Source organism: Centroberyx affinis, unplaced genomic scaffold, assembly GCF_046629955.1.
Source record: "Centroberyx affinis isolate AG114_WGS23_722 - 3 ecotype Tasmania unplaced genomic scaffold, CSIRO-AGI_Caff_v1 ptg003493l_1, whole genome shotgun sequence".
Lineage (NCBI taxonomy): Eukaryota > Metazoa > Chordata > Actinopteri > Beryciformes > Berycidae > Centroberyx > Centroberyx affinis.
Window position 1 is genome coordinate 57,629 of NW_027281448.1, and position 23,499 is coordinate 81,127.

The following is a 23,499-nucleotide window of genomic DNA, read 5'->3' on the forward strand; positions in this document are numbered from 1 at the left end:
TGATGCCTCTGCAGTGAGAGTGGACATGGTTCAGATCTAGTCTGTGGTTTACCAGCTGGGAGCCCTTGACTTAAGCCCTAATTAGAATGGGCCAAACTGGGAATTGCTACTTTTCTTCAGAGGAAATAGAAATAGTTTGATGTGGACTAAAAGAGCCATCATAAAAGTACATAAACAGTCAATTATGTTATGTTGGCAATATAACATGTAAAGACATCCTCCATTTAGTTTGTGTTTTTACTCACTATAAACAGTTAGGGAAACGTTACTGGATGGCCAAACTCTCAGTCTAAAAATATACACCAGCACTCTGTTCCCCTGGCTGTACAGTTTCTATGCACCACAATATGGCACTGCCTCTTGGACTAGGTGCATGGGAAAGCATGGCCTATTTGGAGGATATCAGGGTGGAAAGGGAGGGGATTTGGGGGGCGTTCCTCTATTGGCTTTATGGGAGGAACTTGACATTGAGTCTCACTATGGTCATTCCTCTTCCCAGATCTCTCTCTCCAGCAGGGGTGCCAGCATGTTCCACTTCATTATAAAATATAATGTAGTCTATATTAACTTTTAGTCGACTTTTGCTTCAATACAATTTGAAACCCCTCCCAGTAAGGGGATACACAATTTTTGCACAAAGGCATTTCCAGTGAAAGGGGGGGTGTTGCAGACTGAACTGGCAACCGGCAGTCCAGGGGCAGGTCCTGTCGTCGCGGAGCCAGGAGAGTCCGGAGGCTGAGGTTTGTGTGGACATTTCTGGGAAAGCCTCCAGAGCTCAGGTTGGCCAGGGAGAGCCTGGGAAGGAGCACAGGCGCGTTTTCCTGCACAGACACTCAGCGCAGGTTTCCAGCTTAATCCGGACCCAGCCTGCGTGAAGTTCTTGCATTTTGTCGGAGAGGTGCCTCATTCCTGCCTCCAGAAAATCGTCTATTGGAAATAAACAATGCCCGAGGATTAATTAGATAAATTAATAAATTATTAGAGTATAAATATCAGCGTGAGCACATTTTGGAGATATGACGTGGTTCAAAACATTTTGCCAATAGCCTTTGATGATTTTTTTTTTCAAAGTTTTGGATGTTTGGATAACGGAATGGTCTTTAAATATCCCTAGTCTCATTGGGAGTACATCTGAAAACGTAAGTGTTGCTGACATGAAATTCTGGATCTATAACTGTTTCAGAACTCGCCTATAAACTCTTATCATTGTATTCATAGACAGTGAAGTGGATTTCACAGACAGTGAAGTGGATTTCCTCAACAGAATCTAAGGCATGCTCTGAAACAGACCATTGGTGTTTTGCGCGTCTCTTGCACTCTGCATTTCATCACCTGGAATTAATTCAGTAACAACCCCAAATGCGCTAAAGAGGCACCAGGATCCCGGGTCCACTACTGGATCTTTATCTTTCCAACACTGAGTGTTTACTTTATCTGACATCTCGCCAGAATGCAGTGGGCTTTTGTACTTAGTTTAGCTCTGATATACCTGCTAACCTGGACAGGTGAGGCCGACAAACAGGCTCACCTGAGACGGATACCGTTACGCCGACGCACAAGACTGGGACGTCTCCAGGCGGGCGCAGCGGGCAGGGAGCGCGTCATCGGCGGAACGCGCCCTGGATCTGGGTCGGCACTCTCGGTGCTCAGCCCCAAGCGAGTGGAGGATGTGCAGGCGGACGAGAGTTTCGTACCTCCTGTGAGGACAGGGGCTGTGCAGGGCAAGAGAGGAGTAGGTCACCGGCCACTGCTAGGCAGGAGGGTGGCCGGACAGAGTGGCTTGCCCCGCCAGTCCGACATGCTGCAAGATGAGGGCACACCCGGAGCGAGAGCCAGGATCGCCCGGATGCCCAGCAGCGCGGGCTCGCCAAACCTGCTGGCGAGCTTCGCGGGGAAAAACCGCGTCCTGGTGATCTCGGCGCCTCACGATTCAGACGGCTACTACCGGCTGATGATGTCTCTTCTGAAACCCGACGTGTACTGCGAGCTGGCCGAGCGGCACGTCCATCAGATTGTCATGTTCCACCAGGAGGGGGAGATGGGGGGCAAGGTGAGGAGGATCACCACGGAGGGCAAGGTGATGGAGGAGCCGCTGGATACGGCACTCATCCCCAGACTCATGAGCTTCCTCAAGCTGGAGAAAGGTAATGAGCGAATTTAGTTCCTGAGGTCGAGAGGTCATGACACTTTAATCACTGAGGCTGTAAAAACAGGTTCATGTTTATGAGTTTGCGTTTGGGGTAACAGTGCGTGTCTTCACTCTGTATTAGGCTACATTTGTCTAATAGGTAAAGGTTAACTGCCTTGCTCAAGCGCACTTTGCTGTTGACTGATACATTAGCTGTTGCTTAGACCAAACAGAAACCTTTCCCTTGCAGTTATGGGACGGTCTCTCTAACCAATAAGCCACTCTGCCTTACACTGAACTTTTCACCCAGTTGGATACAAATTAAGATTAAAAAAAAAAAAAAAGAAATAGATGGAAATTGGAACATCATTTAATCTTCCACTCCTACTTTATGATGTGGTGTCCTGCAGGTAAGTTTGGGATGGTGCTGCTGAAGAAGACCTTGCAGGTGGAGGAGAGGTACCCCTACCCTGTGAGGCTGGAGGCCATGTACGAGGTGATTGACCAGTCACCCATGCGAAAGCTGGAGAAGCTCCGCCAGAAAGGCTTTGTCCAGAAGTGCAAAGGAGCCGGTGTGGAGGGCCAAGTGGAGGAGGGCACAGTCACAGGTAAGAGGGGACTAAGATGAATACTAATGACCTGCTAGCTTTCCCAGAGGAAATCGGATGTCACATTCTTTGGAGATCCTAATTGTCCTGTAAGAAGTTATCTCACTCTAAATAGCAGCTCTGAGGCCTTTGCAAAGTCAGTGGTGGGATTTTAGTGATAATAGTTTTATGAAGGCAGCTGGAGCCATTTAAGCTTAAGCTAACCCATACTTGCAAAGTTAAATACTAAACTAAAATATTCAGTTTACTAAAGAGCTAGCCAATAAATAATAAAGACACATTTTTTCTGCTGAAACAAAATATTCAGTGTTTGGAAAATTTAATACTAAAATGCTTGTTGGCATGGAAATAAAACTCACCATGGAATATTATTGAAGTATCCACTATCTCAATAAATTTGCTCACAAAATAGCAGCATTTTAGAGTAATTAATCTGTTTACTTAAGGAAGGAAACATTTTACTTACTTTACTCTCTCTCTCTCTCTCTCTCTCTTTCTCTCTCCCTCTCTCTCTCTCTCTCTCAGGTGGTGCAGTGGACACACCAGTAGAAAGAAAACCAGACCGGAAAGAGATCATAAGGAAACCAATCAGGAGGCCCACACATGCTTCTACAACAACCACAGCTGCCACAACCACCACCACCACCACAACACGGCCAACCACCACCACCACCACCACTACTACTACCACAACTAAACCCACCACCACCACCACCACAACTAGAGCAACAACGACCACGACCAAAGCTACGACAACTACCACCAGACCTACCACCACCACCAGAAGAACCACCACCACCACCACCACAAAGCGACCCACCACCACTCGACCGGTCACCTCCACCACCACCACCACCGCCGCCACCCAGAGATCGACCCGGGCCCACACCACGGCCCAATGGCTCCCAGCCCCCAGGACCACGGCCGATCCCTACTACTACAACCGCAGAGAGAGGGAGAGGTACCCGCCTAAAACCACCCCGGCCGGAGACAACCGCACTGACAAGGAGGGCAGAGACCCACACGGCCGCAAGCAGGCCGGCCTGGTGCCCGCCACGCATAAACCCTCCAAGACTAGGCCTGCCAAGAAGAAGAATGGAGGAGAGAAGGTGAGTTGGGGAGCTTTAGCTTCTGTGTTGAATTCTTGTAATCTTTTCACTGTTGAAAGGTTTAATTTAAAGCATTTGGGGTATGCTTACGGTTTATGCTAGTGCATATAGCCTGTTATTATCTATTTGCACTCACTGAAAGCAATATTGAAGTACTGAATCTTGATTTTAGGCTGGTAGAAGGTTATGTTTTAACCTCAGTACTAAAAACTGCATTTAAATTAGAGTTGGAGATGTATGTTATACTGTAAATGACTTAAAATAAGCCATAGTTGTAATCCTTCAGGTCCTCTTCTTTTATTTTGGCGAAATCTTTGACATCTCATTTTCTGAATTTCTTTAGGTACCGCTGTTTTTTTTGTCTCTTCAGCCATAGTGCAGTAAGGGCACTGCAAATTTTCCAGCGTTAAATGAGTGTTGAATTTTCAGTGACAATTATTTGGAGTTGACAAGTTTTGATTGTTTACTCATAGAGCAGATATGGCTCTGGAGTGGGTGTTCAAAACGTCAAAAATTCAAAAATCTAAAAGTGTTAAATTACTTGCTGTATTACTTATTAATCTGTGGTGGATTTAAACAGTGGCATAGTGTTGACCTTTACACTCTCAGACTTAAATTAACACTAACGATTTTTCTGTGGGGCTATCGCTGATCATGCTAATTACCCAGTTTGTCTTCTATTTATTACAAACAAACCACTGTTACTGCTTCCACTAACGCAAAACAAATCACGTCCTGTGTGCCAGAGAATTTTTCCTGGGAAAGACCTACAAGACACCGGGTGCTTAGAACATGAAACGCATCGAATGTAAAAGCTTTCATGAACTGAGTATAGGTTGAATCACTATTGTGTTATATCAATCAGCGATAGAGAGGAGCAAATAGAAATGTATTTATAAAAATGTTGTGGATTACGACTTTGAATCAGTTAATGACCTTTCTCCCTGTGTGTAGGTGCTGAGTAATGAATACGAAGATAAGTATGAACTCAGCAAGCCAACGGTCAGCGATCCCGAGGAGACGGAAACCTACACCGAAATCAGCCCCGCCAAGAGGGGCAGGGGCAAGCACGATAAGCACGACAAGAAGAAGAAAAAGAATGACAAGGCTGCCAAAAAGGCAGAGAGGAGAGGAGGAAAGGCGGGGAAGGAGGGCAAGAACGGTGGGAAGAAAAACGGAAAGAAGCTGTTGAAGTACCACGAGAAAGAGGAGTACCAGAAGCCCACGAAGAAGCCAACGCCTCCTCCTAAGGGAACTCTGGCCTCCTTCCTGGACTACTTTGAGAGCCGGAGGCGGCTGCTGGTGAGAACATGACATAACTCTCACATCGCATAACTCACCACTACTCGAACCTGGCTCTCTCTCTGATAGCAAATCTCTTATTTAGGACTGCAGCCAGAGAGAAACATGTGTGCTCACAAGTCTCAAATAGCATCACCTTACTTTATTAACCCGCCACTAAGTACGTACATGCAGCATTTTTAAGGAGCATTAAGTAATCTATGACATTTATCGATCTCCATGAGTGACTAGTAGTAATTGTAACAGCATTGATAGAACGTATCTCCTCCTATACAAGTCTCTGGCACAGCCCCATCCTCCCGTCCCCTTGAAGCTAATTAGAGCAGAGGTCCAACAGAAACGTCTGGTGAAGAGGTAATATATCACCATGCTCAATACTGGAATATAACTGCTTTGTAATTTGCTTTCTTTTGGCTTGAGAACGAGGCTTTTTTAGCCTTCATAGCTGAAATTAGTGTTGCGACACTGGCTGCTCACTCATAGCATTTGCCTCCATCATTGAGCAATTGAAACTGTAGGGAGTAGAGGGGGGTTTGCAAGCCAGAAATCTCAGCATCTAGCCAAGTAATAGCTGGTACTGCTCACCAACACTATCAACCCCCCACAGATTTATTATGGTAATTTTGTGTTACGAGACAGTAAAGATCGGACTTATTGCCCCTTTAATTTACAGTAATGTCACAGTTATAAAGTCACACTTCAGTGGCATGTTATATGGATAGCCATAAAATATGCAGAGCGGCACGCTGGCCTCCTCCCACTGTCTGACTGTGCTAACAGACTGTATGTCTGTGTTTTGCAGCCGGTATAGATTCTTATCACAGCAGTGCTGAGGGCGGGGTGGGAAAACATGGCCCCCATCCTCTGCCTCCAGGTTAATGTAAACACCACCTCCACAGCACACATAAGCAATGTGTGTGTGTGTGTGCGTGTGTGTGTGTGTGTGTTTCGTGTCGATCTAACCTACTTCTACGCCTTCCCGTGGTCTCTCTCTCTATCTCTCTCTGTCTCTCTCTCTCTCTCTCCCTCTCTCTCTCACTCCTTTCTTCCCTTCAGCTGATCACCTCCCCCACTGAGGACAGCAGTATGTATGTTCAGCAGAGGGATGAGTACCTGGAGAGTGTGTGTGAGATGGCCATCAGGAAAGTCTCCATCATCACCATCTTTGGCTCCCTCACCAACTCCACCATGAAAATTGACCACTACCAGCTGGGTATGTAGCTCCCACAAGATAGGGAATGAAACAAAGGACTCTACTCTCCTGTACTCTTCCACAGATTCTTAAAAAGTCTGAAAAACTCTTAAAATAAATTATCTGAATTTAAGGCCTCAAAAAGTATTAAAATGTCTTAAATACAACTTCTACTTATTTTTTTCCCATGTGCTGAATGCCCACTCCTAGATTTACACAGATCAGGGTTAGTAGTACAATATGTAAAATATGTTTTTTTCATCCTGTATGTTTCACTAATCATTGTCCCTTGACCATTAATTTCCTGTGTCCTTTTTTCTTATGCTGCCCACTGATAGTTTCAGAACTTTAATTAGCTTTGTTCAACAGGAAATTGGCTTGCCATTTTCTTTATTTTGTTTTTTTAAATGTGTCTTGAATTGAAATCCAGGTTGCATTAAACAGGTCTTAAATTTGGTAAAGTCTTAAATTTGAAACCTGCAGATAGCCTGTCTATTGTAATCTACTCCTCCTCTTATCTACTGCACTCTGCCCTACTCCCTCCTAAATACTGAAACACACAGTATCAAGGTTTCTTCCATCCTCCTACACTGCAAAAACTTCCATCTTAAGAAGTTGTATGATCCAGTATTGAGTCATAACATTTTATCTTTCTGAAAGCAAGTAAAACAAATCTGACTGTGGAGATAATTCTCCTTTTGCAGTCTACTTCACTAGAATTACACTGCAGTGGAATTTTCACATGCCCCCTTTGCACTACTTGATACATACAGTACTACAGCTGCTATTCAGACTAAGTTCAAGTGAAGTTCAGGGACAACCTTATCTGAGTGCTGACAATAAGAAGTTGAGTTGCGGTTGGTGTCTCATACCACGTCGACTGTCCTGTCCTTGTTTCACCCTCCTTAACAGTGGGATACCAGATTCCTGCACTTTGCATAATGTCAGCCCAGATGCCTTAACAGTGATCTCTGCTGGGACAATAGCATCCTGAATATATACTGACTCTGCCAAAGCCGTGGCATTGTGTACTAGTCTGTGCAGATGATACTAGACGGTGTTAACTACTGACTCCCGTGATCTTGGCCGCTGTGCTTTATTGTGCATGTAATCCTGTGGTGTTCACAGTGTAGTTAGGTGTAGCTTTCCTTAAGCGGAGCTGAGAGCCTCTAATTTCAGCGTCCGGGTCGCATGATAGCAATACTTTTTATAGTGTCACTTTCAATATGCTATAGTTAGTGGCAAGGTAGGAGTGTGTGGAGTGTCTGGGGTCCTGTGAGAAGTCGGATGAGTTCAGTAGCTCTTAGAGGACAGAGGTCAGTCCTGATTCACACAAACGCACACGTGTATGGGGGGTAACTAGTGCCAGAATGCATACCTTCCTAGTTGAACATCCCAAGCAAGGGGGTAAGTCTGCCTCCTCTGGAGCTGATGTGTAAGCTGGAGACAGTTAGTTCATCGCACCCACACACTGTCTCTGTCACACCACATATATCCCACCCACCCACACACACACACACACACATGATTAGGTCATCACGCAATTATGAAAGCTTTTGAAAGCCCCCCTTTTATTAAACTGCTTACAGCTACTTGTTCAGATGGAACAAAACCGCTGCTGTTTTTATGAGATGTGCCTTGTCATTTGTGCTTGGCGAGCCTCCGTATTTTGAGACATTTTACAGCCGTCTCCATCCCAAGGCCTCGGTTAGTGCGTGTTAATGTCAGGATCTACAAACCCACTTTGTAAAACTTTATTAGTCTGTCACTCCACATGACAACAGGGTTCTATCCAGATGGAATGCTGGAAAGAGTTCTGAGGTGAGGTCACACCCCCCTCCCCCCTCCCCCACCCATGGTAGGACTCGGTTACACTTTTGTTCCACTTACCGGCCAGGTCAGTGTGTGTGTGTTTGTGTGTGTTTGTATGTGTGTGTGTATGTGTAAGTGTACAAACAACTGGTTCATTTGGCGTCGCCCATGGTAGGATTTGGTTACATTTTTGTTCCACTTACCGCCCGGAGAGTCAGTCTGTCTGTGTGTGTGTGTGTGTGTGTGTGTGTGTGTGGGTGGGTGTATACAAACAACTGGTTCTTTCAGTGTTGCCCCTCCCGTTGAGTTTAGGATGACCTCATAGTCTATGAGTTTTAACTTGGTTGGTCAGCAACATGTATTATATATAGTTGAGAGTGTGTTTGTTTTATGCCTCAGTGTGTGCAGTCTGAGTCTGTGTCTGCTGTCTCCACCATGTGCTGGGGCTTTCCTGACATAATTGATCATACACATTGCACAGCACAAAGAGGGAGAGACAACCATCGGCAAACACTGTTCTGTGGTGTGTGTGTGTATGTGTGTGTGTACGCGCGTGCATGGAGGGAGTGGTGATTAAAGGCTTTTGCTTTGGCCTGTATAAATGCCAGCTACAGTAAATTTCTAAGCCATCAGACCCTGCCAGATCTTAGTCGGTGAATAAAAGCTGGCCTTTGTGGGCGTCGAGTGTGTCCCTGATTCACTCTGCATGTTTCCATTCCTGCTCTTCATTGCGGAGCTCAGTTCACAGTCTTGTCAGAGAGATTTGTCTCACAGGCACGTTGTTTTGAACCCGGCTGTGGAAAACAGTTTGCTCTTAATGTTTCGGAGCTGAGCACTCGCGTTGTGTTTATATTATCATAGTTTATTCAATGGGAAACTGAAACATCACAATCATACATTGTCTTCCATTATGGAGTCTGATGTGCCGTCTTGTCAAAACAAAGACGGTTACGTAAGAGCCATTGTTTGTCAGATGTTACGACTGACCCTGCAATCTCAAGAAGAAGAAGAGGTGTTGTCGGATTGACATTTTTCACTTTCATTTGTGGGAACAAAATGTCAAAGCAAAAACTCAGATGAAAAAATCCTTGGAATTTCATGGAGAGAAATTCAAACAAACCATTTAAATCTGAACATCTTGCCCCTTTGGTTACCTGTGTGTATGTGTGTGTGTGTGTGTGTGTGTGTGTGTGTGTGTGTGTGCACATAAGTGTGAATGTGCGTGCATGTGAGAGTGCATGCACATTACATTACATGAGCATGTTGGAGTGTGCATTTGAGGTTGTTTTTTTTTTGAGAATGCATAGTTTCACCGGTCTTACTGCATCTATAGCACAGACCTTCACTCTTGATCACTTCAGGAGGCCTATTTGTTTTTTTTACGATTTACCTGTGACAAATAAGTATTAAATAAAAACAAACCTATACCCTCTCACAATATATAACCAACATCTCTTCCTCTCTCCAGAGAATGACAAGCCCATGAAGGGTCTTCGTCAGGAGGACCTGGTGAACCAGGACCTGATCACGGAGCTGAGGAAAGAGTTCAGCATGACGCACAACGAATTCTACATGATCCTCACCGACACCGACATGAGAGTCAAGGTAGGGACTCAGTCTCTATGAGAGAGAACTCTGTAAGCAAGCAATCTGAAAATGGTTTTAATCATGTTGGTTCCTTTAAAGTGATGCTGAACTTTGGTAGTATCTTGGGTTGTGTAGCTTCCTGGACATGTTATAACCCCAGTGGGTCTTTACCTGTGCTTTTCTTTACACACTCTCTCTAATTCCCTCTCCATCACCAGGTAGACTACCCATCCGCCCATCGCTTTGGTCTCGCTCCTTTCTTCCCCCCTTCTCTCTGCCTCTTTGAAGGTGGGCTCTCTGCCGTGTTCACTGACCTGTCCTGTGTGCCAACATCCTGCCTCGACCAAACACTGTTTTAATTCACGCAACATGACGTTTGCCCGACAGCTGTGTGTGCATGTGTGTGTGTGTGTACGTGCCAGGGTAAATCACCAGGCTGTTTTCAGACAGATTCAACAAAGACGCCAGTGTTCGCCCCTCTGCTGACAGACGCAGAGACAGGGAAGTCTATTAAAGTGCAGGGCACTGGGTGTGGGTATGAGAGAGAGAGAAGAGAGAGAGAGCAGTGGAGAGAGGTGTGAAAAAGTTAGAACGGACTTTGCAGCAGATTCAGCACATCCTCAGGAAAGTGTGTGTGTGTGAATGTGTGTGTGGGTGGCTGTGGTATTTTCAATTTTCTTGAAGAATCTTTTCATGCTGTGATTTTCTACCATTTGGCAAATTAAATGGGATACTGAGTTATGTTTAAACGAATGCCTCTCGCTGCTTCCCAGAAGTTATTATCAAGAATGCTTGGGATGCGGCAGAAACCGCACCACATCTAGAAACAATGTTCAACAGTTTCACAATCGTTTCAAGCAATCAAAATTCCCAGCCTATTTTCTTATTCTCTCTGTTGTTTCCAGATTTTCTTCCACAAGCATGCTAAATTTACTCCGTGGCCTCACCACGTCTTCAAATCAACGTTCGGTGTGACCGTTGGTGTGACCGTTTCTTGTTCCCATTCTCTCCTCCAGCAATCCTACGAGGTTCCCATCGCCATGAAGGCTGTGTTTGACTACATCGACACCTTCTCCTCCCGCATCCGAGAGATGGAGCAGCAGAAGAGAGACGGAGTGGTGTGTAAGAAGGAGGACAAGCCCAGATCACTGGAGAACTTCCTCTCCAGGTAGTGTGGCTTCTAGCACGCATACCAAACTATCACTGACGGCCTGAAATGGGACGCATAAATCTGCCTTCATTGAATTTGATTCTTAAAATCCTCTTGACAGTTTATCATAATCAGATTCAGATTGAAAACATCCATCTGTGCTGCTATATCTTGTGTGAAACCCTGCATAATGTAATGGATAATTGTTTGGCCAAGGAGTTAGAGGTCAGAATTAATGGGTGGTCTGGTCACGTCAGCACGTTTCCTCTCCCATCAAACATCTGCTTCTCTGCTCACACTAATCAGCTGGACCACAATTTATAGCGTTTGTGAGCACCACTTGGCTGATAGTGGAGGACTGTGTGTGTGTGTGCCTGTGCACCCATATGTGCATGTGTGTGTGTGTTGCACGGATATTAAAAGTAGCATAAACCCTAGCCATTCCTCCGGGTTGATTCATAGCAGTCGCATATTTTCCTGAGATGTTTAAAACAGACGGGCTGTCCTTTGTTTCCATGGAAACCCGAATTCCAGTTCGATGACAGTGCAGAGATCTGGCAGGTTTTTGACCATAATTCGGGGTTGTCACCCACTGGCAGCGATATGATGGGAATATATTGGTCTCCGAGCGCAAACTGGTTGTCTTGGTAGGGAGCTTTCACCGCTGTCTCACAGTGCCACTTACATCCAGTCTAAAATCTTCTGTGATTGCAGGTTCCGATGGAGACGTCGTCTGTTTGTGATCTCCGCCCCCAGCGACGAGGAGTGGGCCTATCAGCAGCAGCTCCACGCCCTGACCAGCCAGGCCTGCAACCTGGGTGAGTCATCAACCAATCGGTCCAGTCGCTCTCTTAAATTAACCAATCGCACTGCCAGGATTACTCTATCCTGAGGTCAGGAAAGCGAGTTTCTTTAAAGTGGTGATCCGCAAGATCCTTGTTTATTTTTTTCATTTTGGCATTTTGGCGCCATCTTTGATGATAAGCGGTCCTTGCTGTGGTGTTTTTGCACTGCGCTTGCCAGAGATCACCGGTCAATCACACAGTGTGGGCGGTACTTTTTCCTTGGATTTTCTGTTTGTGTTTTCTTTTCTTTTTCTGTTCAGTCATGGTGGCTGTCGCTGCTCATGCTAACCACCCAGTTCTTCTTCTGTTTATTCCAAACAAACCGCTGTTGTTGCTGCCGCTGGAAACATAAAACGCATCACTTCCTTTGCGCCTCAGAAAGGAAAGACCAACCTGATACCGGGTGTTTAGAACCGCAAATGTAAAAGCTTTTATAAACTGGATATAGGTTGAATCACTGTTGTGTGATATCAATTGACAATAGAAAGAAGCAGAACGGACATTTGTTTATATGAAAATGTCATGGATTATTACCTTAATCCATGCATGCTCCTACACAAGATCCATCTAGATGCAGAACTGAACAAAATTTCTCTGCCGATAACTCTGTATGCTTTGCAGCTCGCCAGCTGATATTTCATGGTGACCTTGAGTTTACCCAAGCATGACTCTGTGTCCTTTCGGTGCCTGCCAAGGCATTAGTCATAGCACTTATTAATATGCTAATGTATTCACCTCAGGGAGAGCTTGATCACTTGGAATGTTTTTGTTTACTGCAATTCTCCAGATGTTTTCAGAAGCTGCGTGTATGTGTGTGTATGTGTTTGTGTGCGTGCGTGTGTGTGTGTGTGTGAGTGCATGTCTACGTATGTGTGATTGTGTGTGTGAATGATGCGTTTATGAGTATACGTGTGAGTGTGTGTGCGTGTGTGTGTATGTGTGTGTGTGTGAGAGAGAGTGTACATGTACGCGTGGATGTCTATGATGCACATGTCTACGTACGTGTGAGTGTGTGTCTGAACAATGCATTTACGAGTGTATGTGTGAGTGCGTGCATGCATGTGTGTGTGTGTGTGTGTGTGTGTGCATGCGTGTGTGTGTGTGTGTGTGTGTGTGAGCGCGCAGAGCAGAGGGATCCCAGATGACAGAACTGGCACAGTGTTTCTCAGTCTGCGGATAACAAGCTCTTTTCCATCACTGACAATAGCCTCTTCAGCCTGCCAGTTAGTCAACTTTTCCACAGCTAGACTCAAATATTATTCCCACATATCGCAAAAAGTGACATTTATCTAAACTTTGCAAATCTCAACAACTTGACCTGTCTGACAGGTTTATGTAAGATACATGTAAACTTAAAATAGCCTAGAGTGAACTCCATTTCTCAGCAAAGCCCAATAAATGCTGTCACCTGTAGTCGCTCCTCTACTTGCACCTCATGCTCCAGTCTTGTTTATATGAATAAAAATGTCTAACATTTCTCCCTGGCATTTCTCTACCTATCACTTCTCTATCATACATGTTAGGAATACAGAAATATTTGTTACATCTATGATTTTCCATTGGATTCTTGCAATATTGACCATTGAGGAATGCCATCTTATTCTACTGCTGCACTCACTGAGTCACTCTGGATAAGACTGCCAGCTAAATGCTAAAATGTGAATGTGATGTCAGTCTGGATCGGCACTCTGTGTGTCTGTTTGCTGTTTTTCCATGCGTTTGAGCTCATTAGTAGCAGCATTAGGAGATTGGGGGGGGGAAAACTAGTCTTGCTTATCAGCAGGCCCAGACCAGGGGCTGTGTGGACTGTTTCCCCTCATGTGTTGCTCTTGGCTGGGCCAGCACCCAGGGCTGTTCCCTCCCTCTCTGTCCCAGACAAAGGCCTGTCCTGCTGACTGGGCTAAGGGCCTGGGAGGTTTGATCCTGGTATTCAGCACTTGGCTCTCACCTAGTAAAGCCAGTGTTCTCATGTGGTTGTTGTGGGCTTTCACTCTTCAGAGGAAACAGCTTTTTGGCCGCGCTCGCCAGACCACCACATTCTCCTTCCATTACCTAGAAACCAGTGCTAGGACAGTTCCAATAATAAACAGCCACATTGAAATCAGCTTGGATAAGCAGAAGGATTGATGGATAAGAAACAGGTGGTCAGCATATTGTAGATACCGCCTGTATTCTTGTTTGAAGCCTTACTTTTGCTGTTATCTTTCTAAGATATTTGATTTTCATTTGCTTGTCATGGTGTTACAGGTCTGAGGCACATTTCCATTCTGAAGCTGGCCGGCACAGAGCAACCGGATATGGGCGGAGTCTTGGAGCTCTACCCAATCAATGGTAAGAACATTTAAACTGAATACAAGTATGCATGTTACTGTAGATTGGATGTGGCTATAGCAAGCACACACACAAGCACACAGTACCTCTTTTTAAGCATTAAAGGTATGTTAACAGACTGACATTCTGCCCACTGTTTTACCTTCAAATAGCTTTCTCTCGTTCAGCTACAAGCCAAATCTACCCTCCTCATTCAAAACCAGCATCCCAACCCATACAAAATCCCCCTGCCCAGCCCAGTGTTTACACTTCATCAGTATGATCCCTGAAGAAGTCCCTGAAGAACTAAATGTTTGACCATGTTAGGGACCAACATCAAAGATACGTTAGCAACACAGACCGACAATCTCCATATAGCCCCACAGCTGCATAAGCATGCATGCTACTGCTGTGGTTGGGGAGGCAGAATGAAAATATGACAGTTATTCCTTTCATTTCACATGAGCTGGTAGATATTACACCTCATTGCTCTCAGGAGAACTCTTTACCAAGAGGGGCGTTAGCTTTACTGGGAAACAAGAAGGGGGAGTCAGGCTTATGCAAGACGGTAGAAACTAGGTCGACTGCCAGGCTTTAGCGGTACTGAATGGGGGAAAATGGTCAGATAATACAGAAAAAAACAAAGCTGTGCGCTTCTTGCTGTTTCAAATTAAGACCTCTCTACCAACCTTGATCTCTGCCTCATCCAGGGACTGCCACGGTGGAGCGTGAGGGGCTGTCCGGCACCCTGGTGAAGGACATCAGGAACTACTTCCAGATCAGTCCAGAATACTTCTCCATGCTGCTGGTAGGGAAGGATGGCAACGTGAAGTCCTGGTACCCCTCGCCCATGTGGTCCATGGCCATCATCTATGACCTGGTGGACTCTATGCAGCTACGCAGACAGGAGATGGCCATCCAGCAGTCACTGGGCATGCGCTGCCCAGAGGACGAGTACGGCGGCTACGGCTACCACCAGCATGGCTACGAACATGGCTACCAGGACGGCTATCACCAGGGTTACGGTTACTAACAGGTGTGTGCGTGTGTGCTAACCAAGGGTGTGTAACCTAACTCATCCCTGACTTCCGGTTGGTGTTTGGTGCTATTGGCCCTGGTTCATTTGACCTTTAACCTTTTCCTCTTTCCTACCCATCCTCCACCAGGCAGTCGGCTCAGTTGGAGTGAAGTCCTTGAAAGTTTTGTAGCACTTAGTGGAAAGCCTCAATCCTGTCGCTTCCACCTATCTGGGTCTTTGATATATAGCGTGTGCTGGCAGGTAATGGTAAAAGACAAGGACCTTTAATCAGAACTGGTTAGTCAAAGAAGTTTAGCTGAGCCTGGAGGTTCAGGGATCTCTTCTGTACTTTTTTACATTTCAAACTTCAAACAAAGAATGTTTTGCACGTTACATTATCTGTCTCCTTCACTTGCCTTCCAGGCCAAATTTACATTTTCATATTAGCACAGACCTTTATTTTGTAGATAATGGGCTAAAATAAGACATATATGTATTTATTGGACATCTGTTGCATTTGAGGTACAGTTACCCATTACTTTATGGAAGGAAGCTGCCACATTATTATTGTAAAGTTCCTGTTACTATACGATGTTCTTATTTATACTCTATTGTGCTATATGACAAATAAACATTTGTTTACTACCAACAATGGTCTCTGAGTTGGTTTCAGTGTCCACAGAATATCAATGTTTACAGTAAAGATTTTTGGTTTACACTTTGCCCACTGCAAGCATCTTCTGAGCAACATCGCCTCCTAGTGGCTTGATAACATTACTGGATGGGATGCACCTTAAAATTAAGTTCACAACAGGGAAAGACTAATCATACTTGACAGTACATTTTATTGACCATTTAGTAATGAATGTTTTCTCAAATTAAAAGTAATGTAGAAGATAGCTTTTAAATAACTGTGGAATACTAATATTGATTTCTTAGGTGACAGGGTGTGTGTGTGTATCCTCCTATCTTTACTTTCCTCCCACCTCCCATTCTTTTTCCTTCTCCTACCTCCTCTGTCCATCTTCTCTCCATCTTCTACCATTGTTCTCCCTTTTTTTTTTTTAGGTACATAAAATCAAAGCAAGTTATCTATGTTATAACAATCCATCTAACCAATAATCAAACATTCAATGGGGATATGTTGGCAGTATTTATTCCAGAAGGTAATTTTCATTCATACAAGTTAATGTTTTATGGCACAAATAACATGCTAATGGTATAAGATAAATTGAAATTTCACAGTTGTGCAGTACAACAGATTCCTCCATCTGAGCAGAGGGAAATGAGTTCAAGGCTGAGAAAGTGAACCAAGACCCAGTGTGTTGTGCTTTCATGAACTGACACTTCAGTTCTCCATTACTTCCATACTGATGGTCCAGGTATAAGACAAGGTAATACAGTTATTAAACATTATTCCATTCCCCTTCAAACAATCAAATAGCTGCACCACAATAATTGCTGCTCCTCACAATGTTATCAAAACTCAATCATTCAGAAAACAAACAGTCAATAATAGAAACCTTTAAGCTCCAATCTCTCAAATGCCAATCACAGTAATGCAATTATTTCCCAGCACATACACTGATGTACTGTACTCTTGATGTTTCTTTCACTGCATTAAGAGATACGTTACAGCACGCATACACAGACAGACAGGCACATTTCAAAATTATGTACAATAGCCTTATTGCTGCCACAAAGACAGCGGAATTACATGTCCAACAGAGCTCATCACACAATCACAACATTGTCAATCACTGTATTCAACCAGCCAGCCATTCAGATAAATGCTATGATAGACCAAGAAATAGTCTAAGTAACAATGCAGTGTCCAGGGGAATACATGTCCATTGTGCGGTCACAGGACACCAAAATCCTTTTATTCACATGTTGACTTATAGTCATCGCATAATGCAATACTAGAAAGATTCCTCCTCTGATTCACTGTCTGTGTTGGGCTTTGTCAGTCTCTCCAACTCCTCGCCATCCTACAACACAAAGCACATTAAGAACGTATCAGAATGAATGCACAAATACTTTATTGATTCAATGGTGGACGAATACAGCGGATAAACCTGGAAAAATCATGGTGTTTCTGGCAGCAAGCTGTTGGGAAGCTGGTGTATATGATACTAAATTGTCTTCAGACAGTGGAGGATTTACTGCCTTAAATCACAGAGGGGAAATACCTTGCATATTAGAGTTACAGCTGCTAAACAGCTACATGCTTTTGTCAGTGTTCTACCAAAGAATGAAACAAAACACATCTCAATATTGCTGAGTATTTCACACAGATCCTATGCTGGTCATGAAACTACCACAAAGCACTGCTGACTCCAGGACAGTGTCCTCACAAAGCCCCGATAGAAACCTGCTCCGTCTGATAACCTCCTCTTCCAAAACCTAATAGACTGCATTGACCTAATGAAGTTATGTGAGGTGAGGCAGCAGTACGAGTCTGACTGCTGTTTTCATTGCAGGGAATCAGGTTTCCTTCCGCACAGAATAAATCACATTACACAGAAATGAGAGCCAGGTTTCCTACACAGAGCTAGGTCTATGTGTGTGGGGGGATGGGGATGTTTTACACTCTGAAAAGTGTGTGATGCTGTTTGATAAAAAAAGGTGTGTGTGGGCCTGTGTGCGTGACTAGCATAGATTTGCGGTTTTTGCATACAAAGAGCTCCATCGCTGTGCTCCTTACCCCTCTGGACCTCTCGAACACCTCTCCGTTGATGACCCGCAGCTTCTCCTGCTGCAGGCTGTATTCCGGGTCCTTGGGCCGGCTGGCGTTGTAGACAAAGATGGCCAGCAGGACCACGGGGGCCTGGAGGAAAAAGTCCAGCGAAGGGCGGAAGTCGAACAGGAAGAGGGAGAGGGTGGTGACCAGAACGGTGGTGATCTGGCCCGTCAGCACGTGGAACATGTTGTCTCTGAACTTCAAGATGAAGGCCACGGATAGACCCAGGGCAGCTGAGCGGAAGACGGAAGACAAAGGGTTTATCTTTCTTTATGTTGGATTTCATTAGTGTGGTTTCAATCAGAAAATACTTTAACCTGTATGGTCAATTTTTCAAATGCACAACATAAAGACAAGGCAATTTGGTAAACCTCATCTCTAGGGTGTGTTAGCATATGAAATTTACTTTTATAGAATATTATTGATGGATTTTAATGACTGTACAGTTCTTATTCTGAGACTAAAGCATGTTTTACATTGTTACTCACCAGTGACCAGCACCAGGCCCAGGGAGTAGATGTTGTGCCCATGGAGGAGACCACAGTGCAGGGTGAGGCCACGTGCCTCCCTGCCCAGCCCCAGGGTCAGACCATTAAACACCACACCAAAGGCATACCTGCAACACCACACAGGCACGGATTAAGATTATCTTCTACCATTATCTATTATCATCTACCGCCACTATTGCTAGCTGTTGCTGTGTTTCCATGGAGCCTCTTACAGTTTGCTGTTCTGGATGAAGATGCTCTCAGTCAGCTGGTCTCCTTCTTTGAGGATCTTCTCATTGTAGATGTTGGCCATGGCCGAGATGAAGCACTGGAGGAGGAGCAGGATGTGACCCACACCCAGAGAGCGAAGCTTCCCCACTAGTTTGTCCCTCCAGGCCTGTCCTGGCAGGGAGGACACCCACGATTCACTGGCACTGGGGGGGCGAGGACACAGGGGGAGGAAGAATAACAGAGAGTAAATGAGTCTAACTGACCGACAATAAATGAATAGTTGTCCTTAAGGGGGTATTAAGAAATCTATGATTTTTATCAGCGACCAGTAGGAATTGCAACAACATCGGCAGAATGTCTCCTCCTACACAAGTCTCTGGCAGAGTCCTGACTTCCCATGTCCCCTTAAGCTACGATGTCTGTAATTGACACAAACAATAAAATTGCATTTGCTATCGAGTTATGGAGTTACTGGTATCAGGGTTCCCTTGGACACTTGGACATCAAATTCAAGGACTTTTCACTGACTTTCAAGGTCTTGTTGGGTGAAGTTCAAGGAATTGATACGTTTGGGGGTAAATGACATGTTTTAGTGTCTGCGGCTATATCAACGCAAATCTCCTCAGGAGGTGTTCATGAGAGGGGTCTAGATAGCTGAGGCATATTGATGAATTTGGGTGCTACATTTTAATAAAAATTAAGTACTTTCAAGGCCATCCATTCGTTTTCAAAATCTTTCAAGGACTTATTTCATTTTTCTCAAATCCACAAACTTTCAAGGATTTTCAAGGCCTGTGGTAACCCTGAGGTATTGATCCACAACTCTATCAACCCCCTGTAGATACATTATGGTCATTTTGGGGTAGTAAAAACCGCAAGTCGTTCAGGAATCCCGTTCATCACCCATTTACATATTCCTGCATTCTGATCACGTTACCTGCTGTTCCTCATCTGCTCCAGCAGCTGTGTGTAGAGCAGGCAGGAGTTGGAGGGGGCAGAGAGGGCGCTGGAGTGGAGACCTGGCATAGCTATAGACTGCTGGCTGCTCCCTGAGCCCGTTGTCAGGGAAACGATGGACAGGAACAGGATAAACAGCGCTGCCCACTGGACCCAGGACAGGCGCCTCCTGGAGGAGGAGAGGAGAAACACAGATGAAAGCTTTATCCCAGGATGAAGGAAAGACAGTTGACATAAACCCTGTTAAAAAGGAAAATGTCTCCTCTAAACAAGCTAAACAAGAAGTGACTAGCTATGGATTTGCAGCAGCATAGCAAATGGGGGGGGTGTCTGATTTGTGCAGTCATCACCCGTGTTATCTACAATCAGACACATTCACAGTCACAAAAACATACAGACTATAGTGTACAATCTCAAAAAGAACATAACATTACTGCTGATTGAGTCACTTACTTAAGAACAATTCTGAAGAGTATAGCTGTGGTCAGGATGACAAAGTTGGAGAACAACACTGCCATGGCCTGGGGAGGAGAGGGAGGAGGGAGGGCTTAGAGATAACACAACAGAGTGATAGCAGCACTTAACAACTGTATCAAACCCCTAAGTCGTACATACAAAGGGAAACACTTTTTCTAAAAGTCTGCTACAGGAAGATCACGTCTATTTACATCACAGTACAGGGTTTTCCCTGGCTTTCAAAGAGGGCAATGTGCTAAAGTTACCAGTCGGGTGGGTTTTGCATGGTGAAACATGCATTTGCAACAAGCTTTATGCGCAGAAATAAGCCAGTTTGAAGCAATTCGGTAACAACAGATGTGATAAGAACTCCCACAGAAGCCCAAATGCAACATTAAGATACAAAATATTTCATTCCGGTGGTGAGAAAAAATATGTATGGGTAAGAGTTTAATAGAGGGAAATCCTACGGATACAGGTATAAACTATGGGCAGGTATTGAGCCAATTGCGGTAGTAGAGAGAGAAGCTCACAGGCTGCAGGTAGGTCATAACATAGAAGATGATGAGGTTGTCCAGGAAGTAGAGGAAAGCAGGGACAGACCACTTGAGGAAACTGAGGAAGGAAGGACTAGAGGAACAACCCAGCTCTCTGCGTGAACGGCCCTCTGGAAAAACAAGCAATAACAAAGAGTGAATAAACACACTGTTTCATCACACACACCGAGACAGCTGCATCTTCAATCAATGGCGCTTACCTCGGACTATGACCCTGAGTGACATGACCAGACAGAAGAGCAGCTTGAGCGCCTCAGCCAGTAGATTGACAGACGCAGGGAGGAAGTCATACTTGTTCTCTGCAAATAAATCAGGAACAAAGAAACACAGTCAGCAAGACGCTAACGCTTGGGCGGAATACACAGAAAAAACTGGAACCGATTCATAACACTCGTGGTGAGAGAAGACTTGGAGAAGTTGCTGAAAAAGGAGACCAAAAACACCAAAAATGTATACTGCTTAAGCTGTCTAAGGCTATGTCTCTCTGGGAAACAGAATATCTGTGTAGCTGTCAGTCACCGGCATTGGCGGAGAATTTGAGCAGCAGGATGCGGCTGGTCCCCAGGGTGACGAAGCCCAGGCCCAGGGCCAGAGTGTAGGCCGATGAGCGGGAGCACAGCCTGGGGCAGGGATGGCAGCACACCATGGCTGGGGCCGGGGCTGGACGGATCCTCTCACATTAAAACCTGCTGGATCAACCGAAAACACACAAACACACACAGTCTGTTAAAACAAGAGGGAACAGAAAAGAGGTAACACCCTGCAACTGAACTACTGCAGCTTTCATGTCATGTCAATTTCCACATCCTGAGTTCTTATGTCACCAACAAGGAAAGTCTAGGCAATACTAGATTAATTTAGATAAAAACAAACACAGTGAAAGATTTTCATAAAATAAGTCAATTTGTGATCACTACATGAATGACAACTTTCTGGATTTTTCATTTGTGTCTGACATCGCAATGCTATCCTGTAAAACAATGAACTCAAATGTATCCATTAAAGGAATAGTGCACCCTAAAATTAAATGTCTAACATCCAGTGAAGTTCATAGGACCACCAAACACACAGAAAGTTAGCCACCGCAGCTCAATAGATAATGAGGTAAATATTGGACTTTTGAATCCACAGTGCAATCATTTGGCTACAAAACAGTAGGATTATGCTCCATGCTCTGTTTGGAAAAATTTGATGGACATTTTATGACTGAATTTTGGGGGGAAATTCACAGTGAATGTCTGTAAGGAAGCTGATCAGGAGCAGCCAATGTCTATAGAAATCTTCAGTCATGGGGGTTTGGTGGCTTCAAACAAGTTCAAACAAGTAATTCTGATTTATGCCCATTTATTCCCATATGATCTGAACACAGCACATTAACAGCTCATTCTACGTAACCTTGCTTAACTGTTCTTGACCATAAAAAGGATCCAAACATGGAATCAACATGGCACATTTAACCCGCACAAACATTTTTACCATCTCTGCTCCATCCATCACAAACTAGATAACAAAATTCTATATTAGCTCTTCTCCCTGTCCTGGTTTGACATCAAGATGGTGAACAACAACCTAGCCACTGTTGTCCTGCCCTGGTCTGTCTTCTCTGAGGTCTTTCAGTTGATCAGATGCATGTGAGAGCCGAAGACAGTGGCACAGACCAGACTCAAACACAGAGCGCTGTAGTCCACAGTTAAGCAGAAGAGAGGCAGTTATCTCATTAGCCGAGGTTGTTTCTGTTTACCAAGACAACACAGGTCTTCTGTGCTCAGGGTGCCTTTGCTGACAAGATAACAAGGATGATTTCGCCTAAGGGTATTTTCATGCACTTGCAATATGTTTATATTATCCAATTCTACTAAGTCAGTGCACAAGTCATAACTACAGTGTTCCTTGCTGGACATCAGTTAGACTGCAAAGGATTTTGCAGTAACTTGTAGGAATTAAGCTAAACCGTCCTAAAGCATCTAGTGGCGCATGTAAATACATACTCTGTAACATAAAAAAAGTTATTAAATAGTAGACGTCTGAGGTGTAACGTTGAAACTTGAATGGAAATCAGCAGGTGCAAAATGTCACACAGAATGGCGAAATAGCAGGAAATAAACCGTACAGCGATTTTTACATGTAATATGACGCTAATACCAAATAAGCAGCCAATGTGAAACCAACCGGACCAATACAGTGTAACGACATGTAACCTAGCGAACTTTTAAATCACCTATTACAGTGTGTGCTAGCTTGGAGCTAAATTCATTTGCATCACAAGTGTCACAATGTTTTCAGGATGTAAACAACACTGCCAACACCCGTCTCTGTCTGAACATGTCCAAACAACACGTGGATATTCAGCCACATATCCTCTTACGGTGTCCCCAATAAGATGTACATAAAGTTTATGAATTAAGCTTACGTTTTATTCCGCTTTTTTCCGGGACATCGCTGAATCTACAACGCAGCGTCGATGCTTGGTGCTTCCTGAGCAATCGGAATCTGCGCAGGCGCACTACCGCAGGTACCGTGTTGACGTCATCTTTATTTATGCGAACTGACGTTACAGAAGACTCCTACTAAGAAGATCCCGACAGACACTGCAATTTCCTGAGATTTCCACTGTACACAGTCATAGATTGTCCCGACTTGTCAGGAAGAACAATAGGTCTTTGAGAACAAAAGTAATCACTTTCTGTTTTACGTTCAAGAACTGAGGAGGGAGATGGACTTAACCAAAAGTTCTTGGCTTTTTAATTTTACCTACTCTTCTATTTTCAGTCACACATAGTGATTTAGTGTTAAATAAGAAGGTGGGTAAACTCTATAGCACCCATCCCTACCAGCTCCGGAAATACTGTTCTGCAGTTGATCCTGACCTCAGAGTTTCCCCAAGAGGATCAATGTGTCACACTGTTGTTATTGTTGTTGTTGTTGTTGTTATTGTTGTTACTATAATAGATCATATTATCACATAACTTTCATCAGTTTGACACTACTTACTTTGATGTATGCTAT

At 44.4% G+C, this 23,499-nt stretch overlaps 2 protein-coding genes across 3 annotated transcripts; one reads left to right on the top strand and one right to left on the bottom strand.

Moving 5' to 3' along the window:
* The first annotated feature begins 528 nt into the window (after positions 1-528).
* Positions 529-15,704, top strand: ccdc80 (coiled-coil domain containing 80). Its single transcript, XM_071539721.1, has 10 exons — positions 529-2,144; positions 2,539-2,736; positions 3,262-3,845; positions 4,800-5,147; positions 6,204-6,360; positions 9,620-9,756; positions 10,755-10,906; positions 11,603-11,706; positions 13,981-14,064; positions 14,754-15,704. The coding sequence occupies exons 1-10, from the start codon at positions 1,451-1,453 to the stop codon at positions 15,074-15,076; spliced, it is 2,781 nt and encodes a 926-aa protein (XP_071395822.1). The 5' UTR covers positions 529-1,450; the 3' UTR covers positions 15,077-15,704.
* A 491-nt stretch (positions 15,705-16,195) lies between these two features.
* On the bottom strand, positions 16,196-22,984 carry slc35a5 (solute carrier family 35 member A5). Of its 2 annotated transcripts, none has more exons than XM_071539722.1 (10): positions 22,904-22,984; positions 21,013-21,182; positions 20,694-20,792; positions 20,470-20,603; positions 19,934-20,001; positions 19,461-19,649; positions 18,526-18,726; positions 18,293-18,420; positions 17,769-18,037; positions 16,196-17,052 (listed from the first exon to the last, which is right to left on the bottom strand). In XM_071539722.1, the coding sequence occupies exons 2-10, from the start codon at positions 21,137-21,139 to the stop codon at positions 16,984-16,986; spliced, it is 1,284 nt and encodes a 427-aa protein (XP_071395823.1). In that variant the 5' UTR covers positions 21,140-21,182; positions 22,904-22,984; the 3' UTR covers positions 16,196-16,983. The 2 variants fall into 2 exon arrangements, with proteins under 2 accessions (XP_071395823.1, XP_071395824.1); XM_071539723.1 differs by having other exon boundaries at positions 21,013-21,179; positions 22,904-22,942.
* Positions 22,985-23,499: the final 515 nt, after the last annotated feature.